Source organism: Hevea brasiliensis, chromosome 9, assembly GCF_030052815.1.
Source record: "Hevea brasiliensis isolate MT/VB/25A 57/8 chromosome 9, ASM3005281v1, whole genome shotgun sequence".
NCBI lineage: Eukaryota > Viridiplantae > Streptophyta > Magnoliopsida > Malpighiales > Euphorbiaceae > Hevea > Hevea brasiliensis.
Window position 1 is genome coordinate 21,277,667 of NC_079501.1, and position 20,052 is coordinate 21,297,718.

Sequence of the window (20,052 nt, forward strand, 5' to 3'; positions counted from 1 at the left end):
TTGATCAAGCCATTTGACTCAATTTCTTAGATGCGCTCTATTCGATAATTAGTAAAGATATATATAGAAAAATAAACTGAAGTGGGTATTGGAGAAAAACCTGTCTAAACATAAAAATAAGCTGACCCAATTACCCTATGGTCATTCTTGGGTCTTCAACTATGTATATGTATCGAAAATAGTCACCAGATCGATGGGTCTTCAAAAATAAAATTATTAGCCAGCTATCTTTGCCAAATGGGAGAACTGGATTAGGTACAAAAAATAGATGTGGCCACTCGAAAATGTTAATTCCTAACGTGTAATACTGTTATTATTGGGAGACAAAGAAATTTAGAGGGTTAAGTGTGGAATAGACAAAGGAGCAAGTAAAAAGTTGTGGCTTTCATAACCATGGCAAATAAGTCTAAGCACGAGTGCATTCTACATCAGCAATGACACCAACTTCCACTAGGTTCTCTACTATACGTTAATTTTTTCAAAAAATAAAAAAGTCTTTTTTCTCTTCTTGAAGTATTGATCGAGATTGATCCCAGCTAGTTGCATGTAAGCCCACACAGCAAAGTGGAACCAGAAGAGTACATGCATAAGAATCTCAATACAGAAGAACTAACTAGCTAGACTCAGTAGTGTGTATTTAATATTGCACAGAATATTTAAAAGATATTAATAGAGTACAGAATTTCATTAGCTTTGCACTTCATGTAATTATTAATCAGTATCCACTCCATGTAATTAGTATCCACTCCATGTAGTGATTGAGAATATATATCTTGGTTTAAAAGTTTCATATTAGATTCAGTGCAAATGGCTCAATATTAGTAATTTTCTTCTTTACTTTTTGGTGTGTTTTTAATCATTATTTCTCAATCATTAGCCCTTCAAAGGAACAGATAGCCAAATTAATCTTACTGATCCTTCAAACGAATAAATAGCCAAAAATTCAATACCTTATAATTTAAAAATAATTTTTGTTGAAAAAAAAATTTAATTACTTTTTTTTTTATAAGAGTTGAGGAAGTAGAGACCCAACCTGATATTTGCAAAACGGGTAAGCAATAGACGTCATGTAGTTTTTCTTGAACGGCGACCACATGCAGCACGACATTGCTTCCATTTACAACGATTGTCGTTTCCTCAGATAAGATAAAGAAAATGGTTTGATCTTGACCGTATCCCCGGTTTAGGTGTTCAATACGGACCGTCAGATTTACCTATAAAATCCTCCTTTTGCAACCTAGTTTCTTCTTTTGCTTTCCCAAAGCGCGTTATCGATAGGGAAGAGAGAGACTAACCTGTTCCCGGCCGATCCAGCCTTCCCCATCTAGGGCGACACCTCCATTCATCTTTCCGATGAGAGAAAGCCACAGCAGAGCGAAAATTGGGGTGAAAAATCGCTGAAAGTGAGAGAAAGAACCTGAAACACCTCTCATTTCCTACCATATCCCTTACTGGGGATTTCGCCGACGGCGCCGCGGCTTCTCCTCCTCTTCGATACGCCCAAGCCGGACCTCGTCTAGACGCTCCAACAACGTCGGAGATAGCCAAATACTGTACCGAAGAGAATCATTTCAACCGAGGAACACAAAAAGGAGAAGGGAAGAAGGTGTTTTTCGCTTGTAGAACAGATCTAGGCACCCAAAATGGCTGCTGGAAAAGAGGAGGAAGTAGAGGTTCAAGATGAGCTAGCAGATTCATTGAATGATCTCTTCACCAGTGTCTGCACCATGGTCAAAGGCGAACTTCAGGTCTCAATTTCAAAACCTAAAAACCTCATCTTTCTGTAGTCCCTTACTTTGCTTCCAAATTGATTATGTTTGACCTTAGTATTCTTATTATTCATGGTTACAGGGGACAAATAATCTGATGGAACTCGTAGAGAAAATGAATCTGAAAGTGGCCGAAGAGTATAAAGGTTTTGGGGATGTGGCTTCTGGATTGAGGGTTTTTGTGGAGCAGTTGAAGTCAAAAAGTGGTAGTTTTGATCAGTATGTTCAGCAAATTGATGCAATAGAGCGGCAAGTAACTGAATTTGAGGCTGTAATTTCAATGCTTGATAAATATGTTTCCTTGTTAGAATCAAAAGTTCAATCTGTGTACCAACATCCACCTTCATGAAGGAAAGTGGATAAGGTCAGAAATTGAGAATGAGAATGGTTTGTGAAAGTGAATTTTTTTTCCCTGCAAATTTGGTTGTTTGGTTTCAATTTTCTCTTCGAATGTTCAGTTTTGATTGTGTAAGCAGTCATCTTTACATCATAATTTTATTAACAAAATTAATGTCTCTGTCCTTTCTTCAAGATTGTCAATTGACTAAGATCAGTAGAAATGCTGATAAGGTAGCTGACTGGGTACCAACTAGCGAGGAATGCTTTTAGTATGTAAATTGTAGTTCTTTCTTCTTAGCAACTAGCAAGGAATCCTCTGCCTTCCAAGGCAGTTCTTCTTAATGAAAGATTTAACATCTTCTGTTCAAACTAATGAAAATAGTTTTGTGGGCAATGTAAATTCATTAGTTTCAGTGGATCTGTTGCCAATAATCATGATTTTAAACTAATGCCAAAGTTTTTCCTCCTCCAGTCGATACTTGGCATTAGGTTAAAATTCTGGCGCAGAACGATGCAACCCAACCCCATTTAGGTCGAGTGTGGGCAAGAGCAAAGGTTTTTGATGGCATGCTAAGGTCAACATACAAGTGAGATAAAGTGCCTCATTTTCCCGTCCTTGTCAATGTGCCTTTCGAGTTTTCCAAAGAAAAACGTTGTTTTCTGTGGACCTACAAGTCATAACATGTCTGGTCCGGTACTACTAAGAAATTTCGCGAATGTTCTCACATTTTCTTGACGCGTTGAGTGGAGTGGTGATGATTCTGTTTCTTCTCTTACATTCTCAATTCATCCATCTAAAACATTTTGATAGAAATTCCGAATCTTTACCGTTGCAATGTTTTAGCAATTCACCCATATTGCCATTCCTTGGAAAAGAACCAATCGTGTTTCGTAAAATGTGTCCCAAAATGAACCTCAGCCATATAAGAATTTCAAGCAGTTTCCTTGTAAGAGCAGAAATGTCATTTTGGATGGAAAACAGAACAGCAGCAGCAGCTCAGCTAAAAGCATCGCAGACTTGGTTATATATAAATGGATAATGGGTTTTATTTGCTATCTTATTCTTCCGTCAGAAATGGTTCCGAACTTTTCTTGGCATTGTATAATCGTTAGTGGACGCGGCGGCCTGGAAAAGCAAGCAAGCAAATTAAGGGTCCTCCTCTTCGAGAGAGACAAATATTCTACACGGTCAGAATCAGTGCAGCCCAAGAAAGAATCACCTATCATCTCTTTCTTTTCTTTCTCTACAATACCAACGGTTTCTTGGTAACTGCACAAAAGCCAACTCTTCTTTCTTTTGTTCTAATCCGAGCACTGTGCAACTTTACCTTTATTTAGTGCTATAAATACCCACACTAGACAACCCCCATTTCATCGAGCTAGCAAAAGAGCAACAAAGTCAGAGATAGAGGTAGAGAGAGATTAGAAATGAGGCCTGCAAGCAACTCCACAACAGGTGGTGCTGGTGCTGGATTCTGGCACTTTAACTCTCCCATGCCTTACCTTTTTGGGGGGCTAGCACTCATGTTGGGAATCATCACTTTTGCTTTGATAATCCTTGCCTGCTCCTGGAGGAATTCTTCCAATTCAGCGACACAGGTTCCTGAAGAGAAATCAGTCAAGCAAGTAGACGACTCTGAGCCAAAGATAGCTGTAATCATGGCTGGAGATAAGAATCCCACATTCTTGGCTAAGCCTAAGCCTAAGCCTGTCTCTTGCATTTGCCACAATGAAGAACAAGTTTAAGCTGATCTCTAGAATCTCAGGACACCCTTCTCTTTCTTTCTTTTTGTTTTAGCAATTTTGGTTCTTGACTGCGGAAATATGTAAAGTGATGAGTACGAAGAAGATGAAATTTTTGTTGGAGGCATATATATATTTCAGAGATTTTGTTCCAAATATCAAAATGGATTCAATTTCAATTTTCTCAATATCATCAGATCTCTCTCTCTCTCTCTCTCTCTCTCTCTCTCCCTTCTCTCTTTTCAATTATATAAACATCAAGAATCACTCAACTAAACTTCTGAAATCAAGAAATTTGTTTTAGGACCATGTTGAAGTTGTTTCGGGGCAGTTTGTCGGTTTGTCCAGATTCTGAAGAAAGACATTGCAGTGATCAGAATGACAAAAATTGCTCTTGGATGATGTAAATAGACCTTTTCATGTCATTATCAATCAGAAATTCCAGAATATCCAAGGTTTCACCCTGTGCTTGCGAAACTATGGTGAAATGGGCGGCTACTAGATAATAACTCATTTTTCATCCATCAAATTCCAGTGAGACTTGGCCTTAAACATCAGCAACCACCTTTCCTGGGGTTAAGTTGAACTGTTGAAGCAATCTTGGTTTGTCTTTACTATCTTGCATCTGTTAAAGCTACCTAGGATTCTTTTCTAGGTTAAGACATTCCATCTAGCCAGTCCAAAAGTATAAGCAATTAAATGGGAAGATTTAATTATCTCTAAACAACAAATTCAAGACACAGCTCTCGGAAGTTGAAATCCACGCAAGATACCCATTGATGGTTGTACAAAATAGTGCTTATATAGTATGGGAAAGTTTAGGGCAACAGTTTACACAACCAACGTCTTTAACTAGTAATTAAATGTTAGTCGCACATGTTCAACCTGTGTACATGTGGTTTCTTTTTGACAAATATAAGGGTTGCTTCCCTTAACATTCTGCCCTAGATCAACATGCTATCAGTGTAGCAAAATTACTTGATGCCAAAACTTGGTCAATGATTATCACTTAAAATGAATTAATTAACAGAAAACACACACTCACTTAAGCTGGCATTGTATTGGATATGGAATTAGGTTCTAGAGACGTGGCGGCTCGAAGATGTAGCTATCATATTATTACTATTAATAGTGGAATTTGAATAAGAGAAAATTCATCATAGGTTAGCACATAGAATACACCAATAGTAAAGAAAGTGCATTCCACATCATCTTTCTGTATAAGTGGTGAAATAATTATAGATTTTCCTCATGTAAATCAGGTTTATCATAGATTCAAGATATAAGATATATTATGTAATTCACCTATTAAATATATGAATCTTATATATTTATATCTTAAATTTATAATAGGTCGAGTTTAAGTAAGAATTTCTCGTTAAAATTTATAAATTTAAAATTTATGGTTGAAGAAGTGGATGGGAATTGGACTCAACTTGTTCTAGTTTGTCTAATAATAATTGGTGTGGTGGCATTGTGAGCAGCACAGCCAAAATGAACCAATGAATATGAATTGTTGCCTAATTTCCCTAAAATTCTCATCAGCAACATCCACAACAGTTAATCTCTTGCTATGATTGAAACTTGAAATGACATTTTTGTATCATTAGATTCCTAGAATGCTCAATAAATCCAATCAAAATCATGCCTTGTCGTCTGTATTCTTAACTGATGAGACTTCATGCATGTAACCTAGGAAAAACCTTTCAAAATTATTATAATATTAAATTAATTTGTAAATTCACCAAAAGTTTTAATTCGATAATACCAAATTAAGTTTTCACAATGACTGAGATCGAAACCACTAAAAAAAAGGGCTTGAATCCTTAATTCATTTTTCTATTCAATTCTGTAAGTAATCCATATTTCTTAAACATGAGGCGAGTCAATACCAAACAAAATACAGAGAACGTGCAAGTGTTTGCAGTTGCACCTTTTATTGTGAGTGTAACACCCCTGATTTTTTATATATTATTATTGGGCTTCGTGTAGGTATCCTCAATTCGCAGAAATTCGATTGGTCAGTGAAATTCGCCCGGATGCACTGGAAAAAGTCTCCGAATTGGACCGAGGTTTTGGCTAGCCCCCCATTGTCAGACGTCCCGAGCGCGTTCCCGAAGTCGGAATCGGCAAAGGTAAACCCGAACCTAGTTTTTACGTAATTTTCTAGTGCTTAAATAGGATTAAAAATCCATAAAATATTCGTGGTAGCTTAGAAAATTACGATTCTTTTTGCAATAGCTTAGTAATATTGCTAAGGACCGCGGGGCAAAGTTTTATAATTTTTAGAGCTTGTTTGGGCAGTTTTTGCAAAAATGATCAATAATAAGGACTAAATTGAAATTTTGCGTATTGTGATGGATGATTGATTTGATGGGCCCAGGAGGGGCTGTGTGATATGATTGAACTGTTGATGTATGGATTGTGAGTATAGAAGTGCGTTTTTAGCCCTTTTGCAGGTTGGGTAGGTCCTAGGTATAGGGGAGACTCTGCCGGATTTTCGGCACGACTTAGGACGTACTTGATCTTTTTCTTTGTTTGTATTGAGTCAAATTTATTAAATAGATGTAATGTAATTGTCAGGTGAGCCGGGACAGCCTTCTTCCTCCGCCCAGCCGCCACAGTAATTTGTCGTCAAGTCTGTGAGTAGAATATTAATTTTAATTGTAATTTCGATATTATTATATGTTCAGCATGCCCATGCATCACTTATATGCATATATTTATGTAGTTAAACTCTAGGCACGATTTTTGATGCATTGATAAATGTTAAAGTGCCATGTATGTTGTTGTGGTAATTTGGAGCAGTGTGCGTGCGTTGGCGTGCGTGTGATGTGGTGTGGACTATGGATAGGACGGGTAGACACGGCTTGAGTTCTTCGCTGGGACCGGTCCTTCGGGTAGACACGGCTTGAGTTCTTGGGACCCCGATTTGGTATTTAAGTGGAAGTCCGAAATGAGTTCTTCACGGCAGTTGGATTTAAGAGAGTCAGATAGGATCGGCTCCCATATATTATGATTGATGTTACAGGGTGCGTGAGTGCTCCAAATTACCTTTTTGATGTTATGATGTGAAAATGATGTGGATGTTGCATTTCACTCTACAGGGTGCATTAGATTTAGAAAGTTATAGAGATTATGGTTAAAATTGATATTTTACTCTCTGAGTCGAACGCTCACTCCTGTTCAAAAATTTTTACAGGCCACAGGAGAATATTTTGTTGCAGGTTAACTCGCTTTTCTACCTCGCAGGTTGTTTATCAATATTGTGTAATTTTAATTACTCCTAGAATTTCCGCATGTGTTAGCAGTAATTATTTGAATTTGGTCTGTAATATTATATTCATGTTGGACCTGTAAACTTAAATATGTTATGCATGTTGATGGATTGGATGAGGGAGCTGAGCTCCCATTTATTTTTGTTGATGAGTATGTGGAGGGTGAGCTGAGCTCCCCAATTGAGTATTTATTGTGTTTACAGGTCGGGTGAGTCCAAAACTCCCCGTTGGAAAGTCCATTTTATGGCCGGACTCTGTCCGTTTGTTTTCTTGAAATTGGGCCCAAATGGGCCTTAGAGTTGGGTTAATGAATAGTTAAGGCTTACTACGGGCCTCGGGGCTTTAGGGTGGCCTGTGTCCTAGTCTGGTCCGCCCATAGGTTGGGTCGTGACAGATGTGGTATCAGAGCTTAGGCTCCAGATTCATAGGGAAAAATCATCTAAGTGTTGGGAAGAGTCTACTACGAGTCACATGCGGAGTATAGGATTCTGTTTCGTCTTTTCCTGTAATTCTTTGTTTCTAGATTCTACGTTATACCTCGGGAAATATAAGATTACCTCAGTTAGTGTCTTGATTTTCGTGGAGTACGTAGAAATGTGAAATAGAGTTAGTAGACGTGTGAGGTCTATCATGAGGATACGTACTCCAAGAAATGTTATATTTTTGTCAGTATGGGTTTAAATGGTGTGCCCATTTCGTGTAAGGCACGAGTACATAAAAGTGAGTCTTAAAAGTACAGTTGCCCTAGATAAGGATGAGGATACCACTACTGGCAGTCATCAGTAGATGACCCAGTCAGAATAAGTTTGTGATAATAGAAGATTCATGAGAGATATGAAATTAGGAGACCTAGTGCAGACGTATCGTAGTAACTATACAATGTTCTCGATGTCCGCGCTCCGTAAGTCGCAGACTGATGCGACATGAGATTATTGTGTAGAGCTGCGTGCATCCCCATGGTGCTCCATAATGAGGGTGTTTGAGATGGCTTCGCTTTTGATAGCTTATGCCGAATGCAGTTACGTATTTGCAGAGGAGTTGGGAACTCTTGGTTAAGAGTCTAGAGTTAGAATATTGAAAGGTCACGGTTGGGTGATAACTACAACGGTGACTCGATTACTCCCAAAGATGAGCTAGAGTTACATCAAGAGTTGCCAATGGACTGGAGGTTTGGACTAGTTGCAAAGTAAAAAGTGACACCTATAGAGTGAGACCATCTAGTCTTCGGTATGGAATTTTGGATGATTTTTGCAGAATGCCAGACGTTTTGCTTAGAACTTAGTGAGAATAGGATACCTTGTGTGTATTAGCAAGATGTAAAGTGCAACTCTACTACCTAGGGAAGGTGAAACTATGAATTGATGATTTATAGAGCTATGATATGATAAAAGAGTCATTAACTTGACATGGTTCGGCAAGGTGGTAGATGTAGTACCTTTGTTGCGACAAGTTAGGATATAGTCCTATCTTTTCGAATGGATCGAAGGTTATTGCGATAATGATGACTTATGGAATAGTGTCCCAGATGGGAGTGTAGAGTGTGGTAGAGAGTAGTTGGCTCGGGTATCCTGGAGAGGATACAAGTTCCATTATAGGAATCATATATAATCAGATCATGATGGATGTAAGTCCTTTGAATTGGATGACAGTTTGGGTGCGGAATCTTAAGTTTTGGCTAGTTGAGTAAACATGGAAAATAATAATTATAATAGTGTTAAGAGTAATAAATTAGCGAAGATAAATCACAGAAGGCCAATGGATAAAGAAAGTGCAGAATAAAAGTTTGGACAATTGATTGCATATGCAATATAATCTAAATGCTAGTGGAAGTACTAGCTAGAGTGGTCAAAGGACCAAATCTGAGTAGCAGGACATATGATAACGCGATAGAGACTCGAAGATATAGTTAGCAAATCTTGCTATTATGTTAGGAAAAAGAATGAAACCATGGATAGAATAGTCAAGTTCTATTTTGGGTAAGACAAAGGAAATAAATGAAAGGACAACCTAAAGAGCGCATAATAAAAGGAACAAAGTTAAGATATAGGATAGGCTAAGCGTTATTCTTGGCAAGGAGAATGACAAGAATGGAAAACCCAAAATGGGACCACATTAGTGAGAAAAGTGATGGAGGTATGGAATACAATAATAATGAGTAAATGTTAGAAGGTGTGCGATGGTATTGCGGACTACCTAAATAGGTAGAGACAGAGAAGGTAGTAAGCAGTAAGTTGAATAAAAGTCGGTCTAAGGGATCAAATAGGTATGATGAGAGGAAAAGAATGATAGATAATGACACATAGGTTTTAGGTTAGACTTTTGAGATAGTGAGAAGGTAGTTAGAGGTTCGTTATGAATGTCAGGCAAACATTTTTAGTGTGATCAATGTAATCACTTTGTAGTGAAGCAATAACGAGGACAATAGTAGGGTAGAGCGAAAAGTGACAAGTCCGGATGGTTATAAATCACTAGAAAGTTCAAGGATCAAATTAATGACCCTAGATAAGGGTGGAATTAGTGTTGGAAGAATTTATTAGTGAGAGAAATCTTTCAGGAATCAACAAAAGTTAAGGGCACAATAAAAACGATGATAGATATGAATCATAGGTCGAGTATAAGTAAAGTTAATAAATTATAAAATATTATGTCAAGAAGGAAAATGGTACGTTAAAGGGTTCATGTAGATGATACCTTATAAGTAGAGCATAATTGTGCTAGGAGATGATGAAATTTGGAGAGAAAGACCAAGAAACTTAGGTGAAACGTTATAATATGACAATCGGGTGTAGTTGAATATAAGAGGATATTTTCTTTCTTTTCAAGTTTAGCTTGTGCTTTTGGTTCTAGAAGGTTATATAAGGAACCGAGTCAAGGAGACCTAGTTATTGAGAGTTTAGCAGCACAAATACATACATAATTTCCTTATATGAGAATGACAAGAAGTGCATACCTAGTATTAAGTATGAAAGGACGAACAGAGTAATGACAGGAGTTAAATTGAGTTAGCTACTAAGGCTTGCGACTATTTTAAACTATGAGCTAGATGAAGTACTATTTATGGATGAGTTTCAATAGATGAAATTGTTGCTGATGGGTAATTTGAGGTTGAAGTTTAGAAAGCTATGGGCGATATATGATTATATTAAGGAGAATGAACACGTGAAGTATCTTGTTTGGAATTAAGGCATGACACATATTTCCTACAGCCGTGTTAGTTCAGATGGAACTTATAGTTTATGGGGCTCATATTCATCCAAGATGAGCAATTTCCTACTAATTTGGTAGGGAATGATAATGTTCTGATAGTTAAGTTGGGAAAGGGGTTACAAAAAACGAATTTTCTATGGTTAATTATAAGTGTTACAAAAGGTGAAGAATATGCTGGCAGGAGTAAGCCGTAAGGTTAGAATTTTCGAAGTAATGGAACTAGTAATCAAGATAAGACTAAGAAATAAAAAGAAAGTTAAAGTTGATGATGTGATAGACGTCTTTTAAGGAAAAGGTGTAAGGATGAGATATGACTAAAATTAAGGAATAAGTACAACAGGTTGAAAAGATACCAACAATACCAAAAATAGGAAAAGGGAAGTGGATAAGATGCAAAGGACAGGAAGAGAGCTCGATAGAGTCAGTTATAATGACGAGGATAAGGAGTGTCTAACCACTGCCCCTGTGTTAACACTACCTATGAGCGGTGAAGGATACACCGTGTACTGTGACGCCTTCAGAGTTGGCCTAGGGTGTGTTTTGATGCGGAATGGAAAAGTAGTGGCTTATGCTTCAAGGCAGCTGAAGAGGCATGAGCAGAACTATTCCACCCATGATTTGGAAATGGCGGCTGTAGTCTTTGCACTAAAAATCTGGAGACACTACCTGTATGGTGAAGTGTGCGAGATATACACCGACTATAAGAGTTTGAAGTACATCTTCCAACAGAGGGATTTAAACTTGAGACAGAGAAGATGGATGGAGCTTCTGAAAGACTATGATTGCACCATCCAGTACCACCCTGGGAAGGCCAATGTTGTAGCAGATGCCTTGAGCAGGAAATCTTCTGGCAGTTTGGCGCACATTTCAGCAGAGAAGAGACGGTTGATTCAAGAAGTACATGAGTTGATGGATCAAGGTTTAATCCTAGATCTTTCAGATGAGGGGGTATTGTTGGCTCATTTTTGGTGAGGCGGACTTGAGGGACAGAGTTAGAGTTTCCCAGCACAGAGACCAACAATTGATGAAGATTATAGAAAGATTACAGCAAGGTGAAGGTGGTGAGTTTGGATTTGCCAATGATGGCGCCCTAGTGCATGGTTCGAGGATATGTGTGCCCGATGTAGACAATCTCAGAAATGAAATCATGCAAGAAGCACACTATACACTGTACAGTGTCCACCCAGGTTCCACCAAGATGTACCATGATGTGAAAGATAGCTATTGGTGGAATGGCATGAAGAGAGACATAGCAGACTTTGTGTCCAAGTGCTTGACTTGTCAGAAGGTGAAGTTTGAACACCAGAGACCGTCAGGGAAGTTGCAAGAGCTCCCTACCCCAGAATGGAAGTGGGAAATGATTTCTATGGATTTTGTGACTGGGTTGCCTCGTACCACGCGAGGATATGACTCGATATGGGTAATTGTAGACCGCTTGACCAAATCAGCTCACTTCTTGCCTGTGAAGATTACATATTCGGCACAAGACGCGGCTCTACATTCGAGAAATAGTCGATTGCATGGAGTTCCGCTTCCATAATATCTCAGAGGGCCCCATTCACTTCTCGGTTTTGGAGAAAGTTGCAGGAGGCACTTGGCACACGATTGAACTTCAAGACGGCTTTCCACCCTCGCATGACGATCTGAAGGACAATCCAAACATCGGAAGACATGCTTTGCATGAGTGTTTTGGATTTTGGAGGTCAATGGGATGAGCACTAGCTTTGGTGGAGTTTGCCTACAACAACAGCTTATCACTCCAAAGATAGGGATGCCACCCTATGAGGCACTATATGGAAGAAAGTATAGGTCTCCTCTGTGTAGGACGGAAATGGGGAAGCGAAGGTGCATGATGTAGACCTAGTGCAAGACACTTGAGATAGTTCCTTTAATCGTGGAACGATCAAAACGACTTTCAGAGGCGTAAGAGTTATGTAGACCCCAGACGGAGGGATGTGGAGTTTGCGTGGGCGACTATGTATTCTGAAGGTTTTTCCAATGAAGGAGTCATGAGATTTGGAAAGAAGGGCAAGTTGGCACCTCGGTATATTGGACCTTTTGAGGTTACGGATAGAGTTGGAGCGATTGCCTACGGTTGGAGCTACCACCCAACCTTTCTCACGCTCATCCCGTGTTTCACATCTCTATGCTCAGAAATACATTCCCGATCCTTCTCATGTACTACGATCGGATGTAATAGAACTAAAGGAGAACTTGACATTTGAGGAGCAACTCAGAGCCATAGTGGACTACCAAGTGAGACAGCTAAGATCAAAACAGATCCTTATGGTTAAGGTTTTGTGGAGGAGCGATCGGTGGAAGAGTGCACTGGAGTCAGAACGGGACATGCGTAGCAAGTACCCTTATCTGTTCAATGTGTAATCATGTACTTTTTTCTGCCTGGTGTAAAATTCGAGGACGAATTTTTTGTAAGGGGGGGAGAATGTAACACCCCTGATTTTTTATATATTATTATTGGGCTTCGTAGGTATCCTCAATTCGCGAAAATTCGAAATTGGAAAAGTCTCCGAATTGGACCGAGGTTTTGGCTAGCCCCATTGTCGACGTCCGAGCGCTGTTCGAAGTCGGAATCGCAAAGGTAAACCCAACCTAGTTTTTACGTAATTTTCTAGTGCTTAAATAGGATTAAAAATCCATAAAATATTCGTGGTAGCTTAGAAAATTACGATTCTTTTGCAATAGCTTAGTAATATTGCTAAGGACCGCGGGGCAAAGTTTTATAATTTTTAGAGCTTGTTTGGCGCTTTTTGCAAAAATGATCAATAATAAGGACTAAATTGAAATTTTGCGTATTGTGATGGATGATTGATTTGATGGGCGGGAGGGGCTGTGTGATATGATTGAACTGTTGATGTATGGATTGTGAGTATAGAAGTGCGTTTAGCCCTTTTGCAGTTGGGTAGGTCCTAGGTATAGGGAGACTCTGCGGATTTTCACGACTTAGACGTACTTGATCTTTTCTTTGTTTGTATTGAGTCAAATTTATTAAATAGATGTAATGTAATTGTCGGTGAGCAGATGACCTTCTTCCTCCGCCCACCGCCATACGAATTTGTCGTCAAGTCTGTGAGTAGAATATTAATTTTAATTGTAATTTCGATATTATTATATGTTCAGCATGCCCATGCATCACTTATATGCATATATTTATGTAGTTAAACTCTAGGCACGATTTTTGATGCATTGATAAATGTTAAAGTGCCATGTATGTTGTTGTGGTAATTTGGAGCGGTGTGTGCGTTGGCGTGCGTGTGATGTGGTGTGGACTATGGATAGGACGGGTAGACACGGCTTGAGTTCTTCGTTGGGACCCGGTCCTTCGGGGTAGACACGGCTTGAGTTCTTCGCTGGGACCCCGATTTGGTATTTAAGTGGAAGTCCGAGCTGAGTTCTTCGCTGGCACCAGGTTGGATTTAAGAGAGCTGTATAGGGGATCAGCTTCCATATATTATGATTGATGTTACAGGGTGCGTGAGTGCTCCAAATTACCTTTTTGATGTTATGATGTGAAAATGATGTGGATGTTGCATTTCACTCTACAGGGTGCATTAGATTTAGAAAGTTATAGAGATTATGGTTAAAATTGATATTTTACTCTCTGAGTCGAACGCTCACTCCTGTTCAAAAATTTTTACAGGCCACAGGAGAATATTTTGTTCTGGGTTAACCTGCTTTTCTACCTCGCAGGTTGTTTATCAATATTGTGTAATTTTAATTACTCCTAGAATTTCCGCATGTGTTAGCAGTAATTATTTGAATTTGGTCTGTAATATTATATTCATGTTGGACCTGTAAACTTAAATATGTTATGCATGTTGATGGATTGGATGAGGGAGCTGAGCTCTCATTTATTTTTGTTGATGAGTATGTGGAGGGTGAGCTGAGCTCCCCAATTGAGTATTTATTGTGTTTACAGGTCCGGTGAGTCCAAAACTCCCCGTTGGAAAGTCCATTTTATGGGGACTGTCCCGCTTGTTTTCTTGAAATTGGGCCCAAATGGGCCTTAGAGTTGGGTTAATGAATAGTTAAGGCTTACTACGGGCCTCGGGGGCTTTAGGCTGGCCCAGGTCCTAGTGCCGGTCCGGCCCATAGGTTGGGTCGTGACAGTGAGAACTTCATGTAGGTTGTTTTTACAGGACTTCTCTAATGGAACCTAGCTCGATTGTATATGATTCTTCTCAACAATCAATTTGTTAGATTTTTTGATAGCCACATTTGGTGTGGGGTTTCCTTCCGACGAAATTATTGCTCTCTCCTATTCCCTACAAATATCAAATGGCTTCTAACTACATATACTGAGTTTATTATTATTATTAGTAGTAGTGGTAGTAGATATAAAGACAGTTAGATCTAGTTACAGGCCGGTTCCAAATTAAAATTGCCAGTTCAGCTAGTTTTACAGTTTGAATCAATTATGGTTAGAAATGATTTTGGTTGAAAATAGTTTTGGTTTGAAATAATTTTTGGTCTTGTTTCAGTTCATTCATGGTATTATCATATTACAATAAAATTTTTAGGAACAGCAATAAGGTGAGCTGAGAGTGAGAAATCGCTCTCCCTGTCCCTGCCCTGCAGGAGTGGAGGGTGGAGGGGGATTTTCTCGCCAAGGAGTAGGGCAAGGCGGGGGCAGGTTTTTCACCAATACTTTTTTTTTTTTTATTAAAATAAATTATAAGTTTAAAATATAAAATATAATTTTAATAATATACCTATATTTTTTAAAATATTATAATATTTAAATATATAAATAAACAAAAATAACTTATTTTTAATAAAAAAAATAGTACTATATTATTGTGAGGGACAAAGAACTCTTCTTGTCCTCGCCTTACATAACATTAGAGTAGGGCGGAATTAGAGAAAATTAATGAAGTGTGGACATGGTGAATCAAATTTAAAAATAATTGTCATCTCTAAATTTTTAGATATTATTTATTTAGTTTCTAATGTAAAATAAATAAAATGACCCAAATATGAACTCAATATAATTTTTTTTTTTAAATGGAAGGGAAATAACTTTGTAAATAGAGTTTAGATTCAGATTTAAGAAAAAGGGTTAATTATACCCAATTTTAAACTAATTCATAAATTAAAACCATTAACCTGAGCTAATTTCAAATTTGACACTGATCAATTTCAATCTAATTCACAATTCAAACATGTCGTAGCTAGGTTTTATAGTTTGGTATATGTTAATGTTGGGATGAAACAAAAATTCAGATTTGATGGTTAGCACTCTTGCAAGTGTGTACATACCCAACAACCACCCGCGCCTTTTGATTGTCTTGGTAACCTCTCTAGTATCTTGTACTCTCAACACAAAGTGAAAAAAGAGTACATATGTACTTCTTGTACTATTTTAAATCCAACCAATGAGAGAATATATGCTAGTAATATTAAATTCTTAATAAAATATAGCTTATAAAAATTTGAGTTTAAATTGAATAATTTTCCGAATAATATATGTTTCATTCTTGCTATTTCTTTTCATCCTCCTTCATTTTAATAAGAAAAAAAAGGATATGCTTTTGTGTAAAACAGAGCATTAGTTTTTATTTATTTTGTTGGCATGCCATGAATAGGAATGGTAACGAGTCGAATTTTTGTAAGTACTCGATTAAATCAAATTTTAATAGGATAAATTTGGGTATTACATAATAAGGTTTGGAATGGGTTTGGATTTGAAAAATAATAGTCGTGACAAGTTTGAGTTTGAAAAATAATACCTGTGACGGATTAGGGTTTGAAAAATAATACTCGTGACAGGTTCGGGTTAGGATCGGATTTGCATGTTGGATATCCGTTACTCGGAATTTATTTATATAAATACTTAATTAAATATAAAATATATATTTTTTATAATAATATTTATAAATTTTTATATATTTTATTTTATATAAAATGGAATTTAAATATTTTATAAAATTATTAAAATTTTAAAATATAAATTATTAATTAAAATAATTTTTTATGCAAAATATTAATAAAAATATATAAAATTAAATGAGTTCATATTTTTTTGGATAATAATAATCGGGTTTAGGACAGGCTCGGATAATTGATTATAAATTTTAATCAGATTTGAAATAAGTTCGAGTTTTGATAACATTAATCAGATTTGAATTTAGGTAAAGTGATTTTCACGGTTACCCTACCCATTACTATCTCCAGCTATGAAACTAGTCCTGATATTTGTTATGATCCCTAATGCAAGAGCTCACATTGACTATGCACATATTTGGACAGGATTGAACAAATAATAATTGCAAGCCATTCCTACTTTATTACAATATATATATATTTTTTAAAAGGAGAATGAGATAAAATAAAATAAAATCTTTTTGTGGATTTATAATTTTATCTTAACGTTTTAATTTTAGTTTTATATCTTAATATTTGATATTAGATGTAATTGTGTTCAATTTCTAAAATTAAATTTGTAATTGAACACAACTATAGCCAAACTTTCTAATTTTGGAAAAAAATTAATCTCAGCCTTTGAAACTGGGTGTAATTATAGTCAAAATATAAAATTGATTTAGAGAAATTTAAATTTGTCCACTAAACTTATAATTATGGTAACCAAATACCTTAAACTTATAATTATGATAACCAAACGTCCTAAGAGTATTTTATACTTTGGTAATTAAGCTAATCGATTATTTTAAAATTTATGACTATATCAATGAAAAAAATAAAATTAACTCATTTAAAATATATATAGATGGATTTCTATAGATTTGTATAGTAAAATTTAAAGTTAGGGTGGTTGGTTAATATAATTATAAATTTAGTAGATAATTTAAATTTCTATAAATCAATTTTAGGTTTTGACTGTAATTGTAAATTAACATAAATATTTGACTTTTATATCCAATTGCAAATTTAATTTTAGAAATTACATATAATTACGTTCAATGTTAAACGTTAGGATAAAATTGTAAATTTGAGGAAAAGGTATGTTGTTTTTTTTTTTTTAATTAACTTGTTTTAAAACTATTATAATTCTCATTAAAATCTCACAAATTTTTGTTGTCATCATAAAATTTTAATTTCTAGCAATTTGGTTAATAAATTTTAAATTTTATTCATATTTAATTAGTTACTCTTAAGTACTTAGAAAAAAACTTTATAAAAAATCTAATGTATAATTTAATTAGAGATAAATTAAGATTATTGATCTATACCTCATTTTTAATGTTATAATATGCTGACTTCTATGTGATATTGAATTTTTGGTAAAATTATTCTTTGTCAAAGTAAGATGAGAATACTCTAATTCCTATGAAACTAAAATTTATTTACTAAATTATGAAAAAAAAAAATTATAATTACAATGAAAATTAGCACAAAATTTATCATTAGAATAATTCTCCCTTGTTTTTATTTCTCATAAAATTCATAATGCGCAGTAATTAATTGCTTACTTTATAATAAAAAAATTAGAAATGTTAAACTCTTATATCCTTTGCATTTCTTAAATAAAATGATTAAAAAAAAGTTGTTTTTATTTGAAAACTAAAGCATTAATTTTGATTATTTTAATTAAAGGAAGAAGACTAAAGGGTTTTTGTTGGAAACTTAGCAAGAATGAATCTAGTCTTGATATTTGCCATGATCCCAGAAGCAAGAATCTAGTCTTGATAATTGCCATAATCCATAAGCAAGAGTTCACATATTGACAATATACACATGCAATTTTCAAAAATATTTGAACTTACCATCTTTGAGAGCCATTTAACATGAATCAAGCACCAATTTATACATCTCAGTAATGATTAATTACTAAAAGTGTAAGATTTCTTTAGATCTGTTCTATCTGATTCCAAATTGATGAATTGACACCATTAATACTTAATTTGAAGCATATCTTGAAGGCACAGAGAATCTTCCACAATCTCAAGTCCAAAGGTCATTATGTCTTAAAGCTGTTTATGAAGTATGGAATTTAAATTTATCAAAATCAAATCTAAGTTCTCCCTTATAAATTCCTGAACCCCCACAAACCCCCACCTCACTGAACCACATGAAAGACCAAGACTCCTGGAAGAAAGAGCAAGAGTGAGAAAAAATGGAGAGGAAGATGAGCCCTGCTTCTGCTCCAACCTCTGCACCTAGCATCCATGTATGGCATTCTACAATACCTATCCTTTTTGGTGGCTTAGCAATCGTGGTAGCAATCATTGCTGCTGCTTTAATCGTTCTAGCTTGCTCCCATAGAAATAATTCCTCAAAACCAGCAAGCCCGCTGGACATGCCAGGTCTTGATGCTGAGGCTCGGCCAAAGATTGTTGTTATATTGGCCGGAGATGACAATCCAACTTGCCTTGCAACACCACTCTCTTCATCTTGAACATCTTCTTGTTGTGTGCAAGTGCGATTTAGTTTAGTGGTATTAAAATTGTGATAAGTATCAGAAAAGTATACAGTAAATTTGTGTTTTTATTATTTGGGGTCTAAGATTTTTTTGGTGATATTTTGATATCTTGGAAGAATACAAGTTTTGCCACTGTGTTGCCAAGCTGCCGCCAACAGTGGAGTTTCAACGTGTCACTTATATTGACTCATCTCGAGGCAATGTATGTGGCAGTGTCTGTCCCATTCTCGCTACTGTTCATGGCAATTCAAGATAAGTGAAAGCCTTAAAGTTTTAGTGGTCTTTCGATCGAGCGATCAATTTCATCCAGTCACCTCAACAGTTTCTAACGATCGTGTTTGAAATATGAGATTACAATGAAATTGGGGCTGTCCGTACTCTCGCGCGCGCTACCTCATCTCGTTAATGTTCAGAAGTGACTTTGAAACTTCTATCTCTGTATCACTCTCTTCCATTAATCTCTTTGAAGCTTCAGTTTTCCATGTCATTTATATACTAAGTTAATTAAATCATTTTATGATAATGTAAGAATGAATAAATATGTGATCTAATTTTCATTTATTTTTTATTTTTATATAATTATAAATAAATATAAATAATAATATATAATTATTTAATTAATTTCATTAACGAATATCATGTAACCTAAGTCTACTTAAAATTATCTCCTATATAAAAGGAAAATTCATATTATAAAAATTAAAATAAAATGAACTCATTCTTTTTCAATAGAAAATATTATGAGCGTTTAGAATTTGTGCATTATCACTCATATTGATGTGAATCTCACTCTCCATGATTCATAGAAAAATTAATTAAGTCTTTTTATTAAAAGAACAAAATAGATATTGTAAAATTCGAAAAAAAAATGTAAACAACTTAAGCCTTTTTATTATGTATAGGAACTCTCTATTTTTTTTTTAATTTTTAAAAATTAAAATATAACAAAACTAAAAGGTGAAGAATTAAAGTATTGATGTGAACTAATCAATTTTAATTTAAAAATATTAAAATTATTTTTAAAATTATAAAATTTTGAATTTAAATTTCAATAAAAATTAAAAAAATATATAAATATAATTATCAATCATAGGATAGTCCAATTGATTTTTATTTATTTTAAGAAAATTTTGAATTAGAGTTTTTCCATCTACTTATTTTAAAATTATTCATATAAAGTGCTTTTAATTATTGATTTTGTAAGCCCATAGTTGGCATCTACATGTTTCTTAATTTTGAAACCTAAAGAATAATCTTTATCATTCTTTGGGACCCTAGATTCCCCTATTTATCTTGATTTTTCTTTAACTCTGTGTGT

The 20,052-nt window shown here is 35.5% G+C and overlaps 2 protein-coding genes across 2 annotated transcripts; both read left to right on the top strand.

Annotated features, from left to right (window-relative positions):
• The first annotated feature begins 1,226 nt into the window (after positions 1 to 1,226).
• Positions 1,227 to 2,166, top strand: LOC110670804 (biogenesis of lysosome-related organelles complex 1 subunit 2). Its single transcript, XM_021833053.2, has 2 exons — positions 1,227 to 1,748; positions 1,852 to 2,166. The coding sequence occupies exons 1-2, from the start codon at positions 1,644 to 1,646 to the stop codon at positions 2,116 to 2,118; spliced, it is 372 nt and encodes a 123-aa protein (XP_021688745.1). The 5' UTR covers positions 1,227 to 1,643; the 3' UTR covers positions 2,119 to 2,166.
• Positions 2,167 to 3,536: 1,370 nt separating this feature from the next.
• Positions 3,537 to 3,854, top strand: LOC110670808 (protein GLUTAMINE DUMPER 5-like). The gene has a single exon (XM_058152171.1). It carries the CDS (start codon positions 3,537 to 3,539, stop codon positions 3,852 to 3,854), a length of 318 nt encoding a protein of 105 aa, XP_058008154.1.
• The last annotated feature ends 16,198 nt before the right edge of the window (positions 3,855 to 20,052 follow it).

Excerpts from the sequence above, each read along its gene's own strand:
- LOC110670808 (XM_058152171.1), top strand. The coding sequence starts at position 3,537 with ATGAGGCCTGCAAGCAACTCCACAACAGGTGGTGCTGGTGCTGGATTC.
- LOC110670804 (XM_021833053.2), top strand. The coding sequence starts at position 1,644 with ATGGCTGCTGGAAAAGAGGAGGAAGTAGAGGTTCAAGATGAGCTAGCA. Across the intron at positions 1,749-1,851 it reads TGGTCAAAGGCGAACTTCAG|GGGACAAATAATCTGATGGA; the intron begins GTCTCAATTTCA and ends TCATGGTTACAG.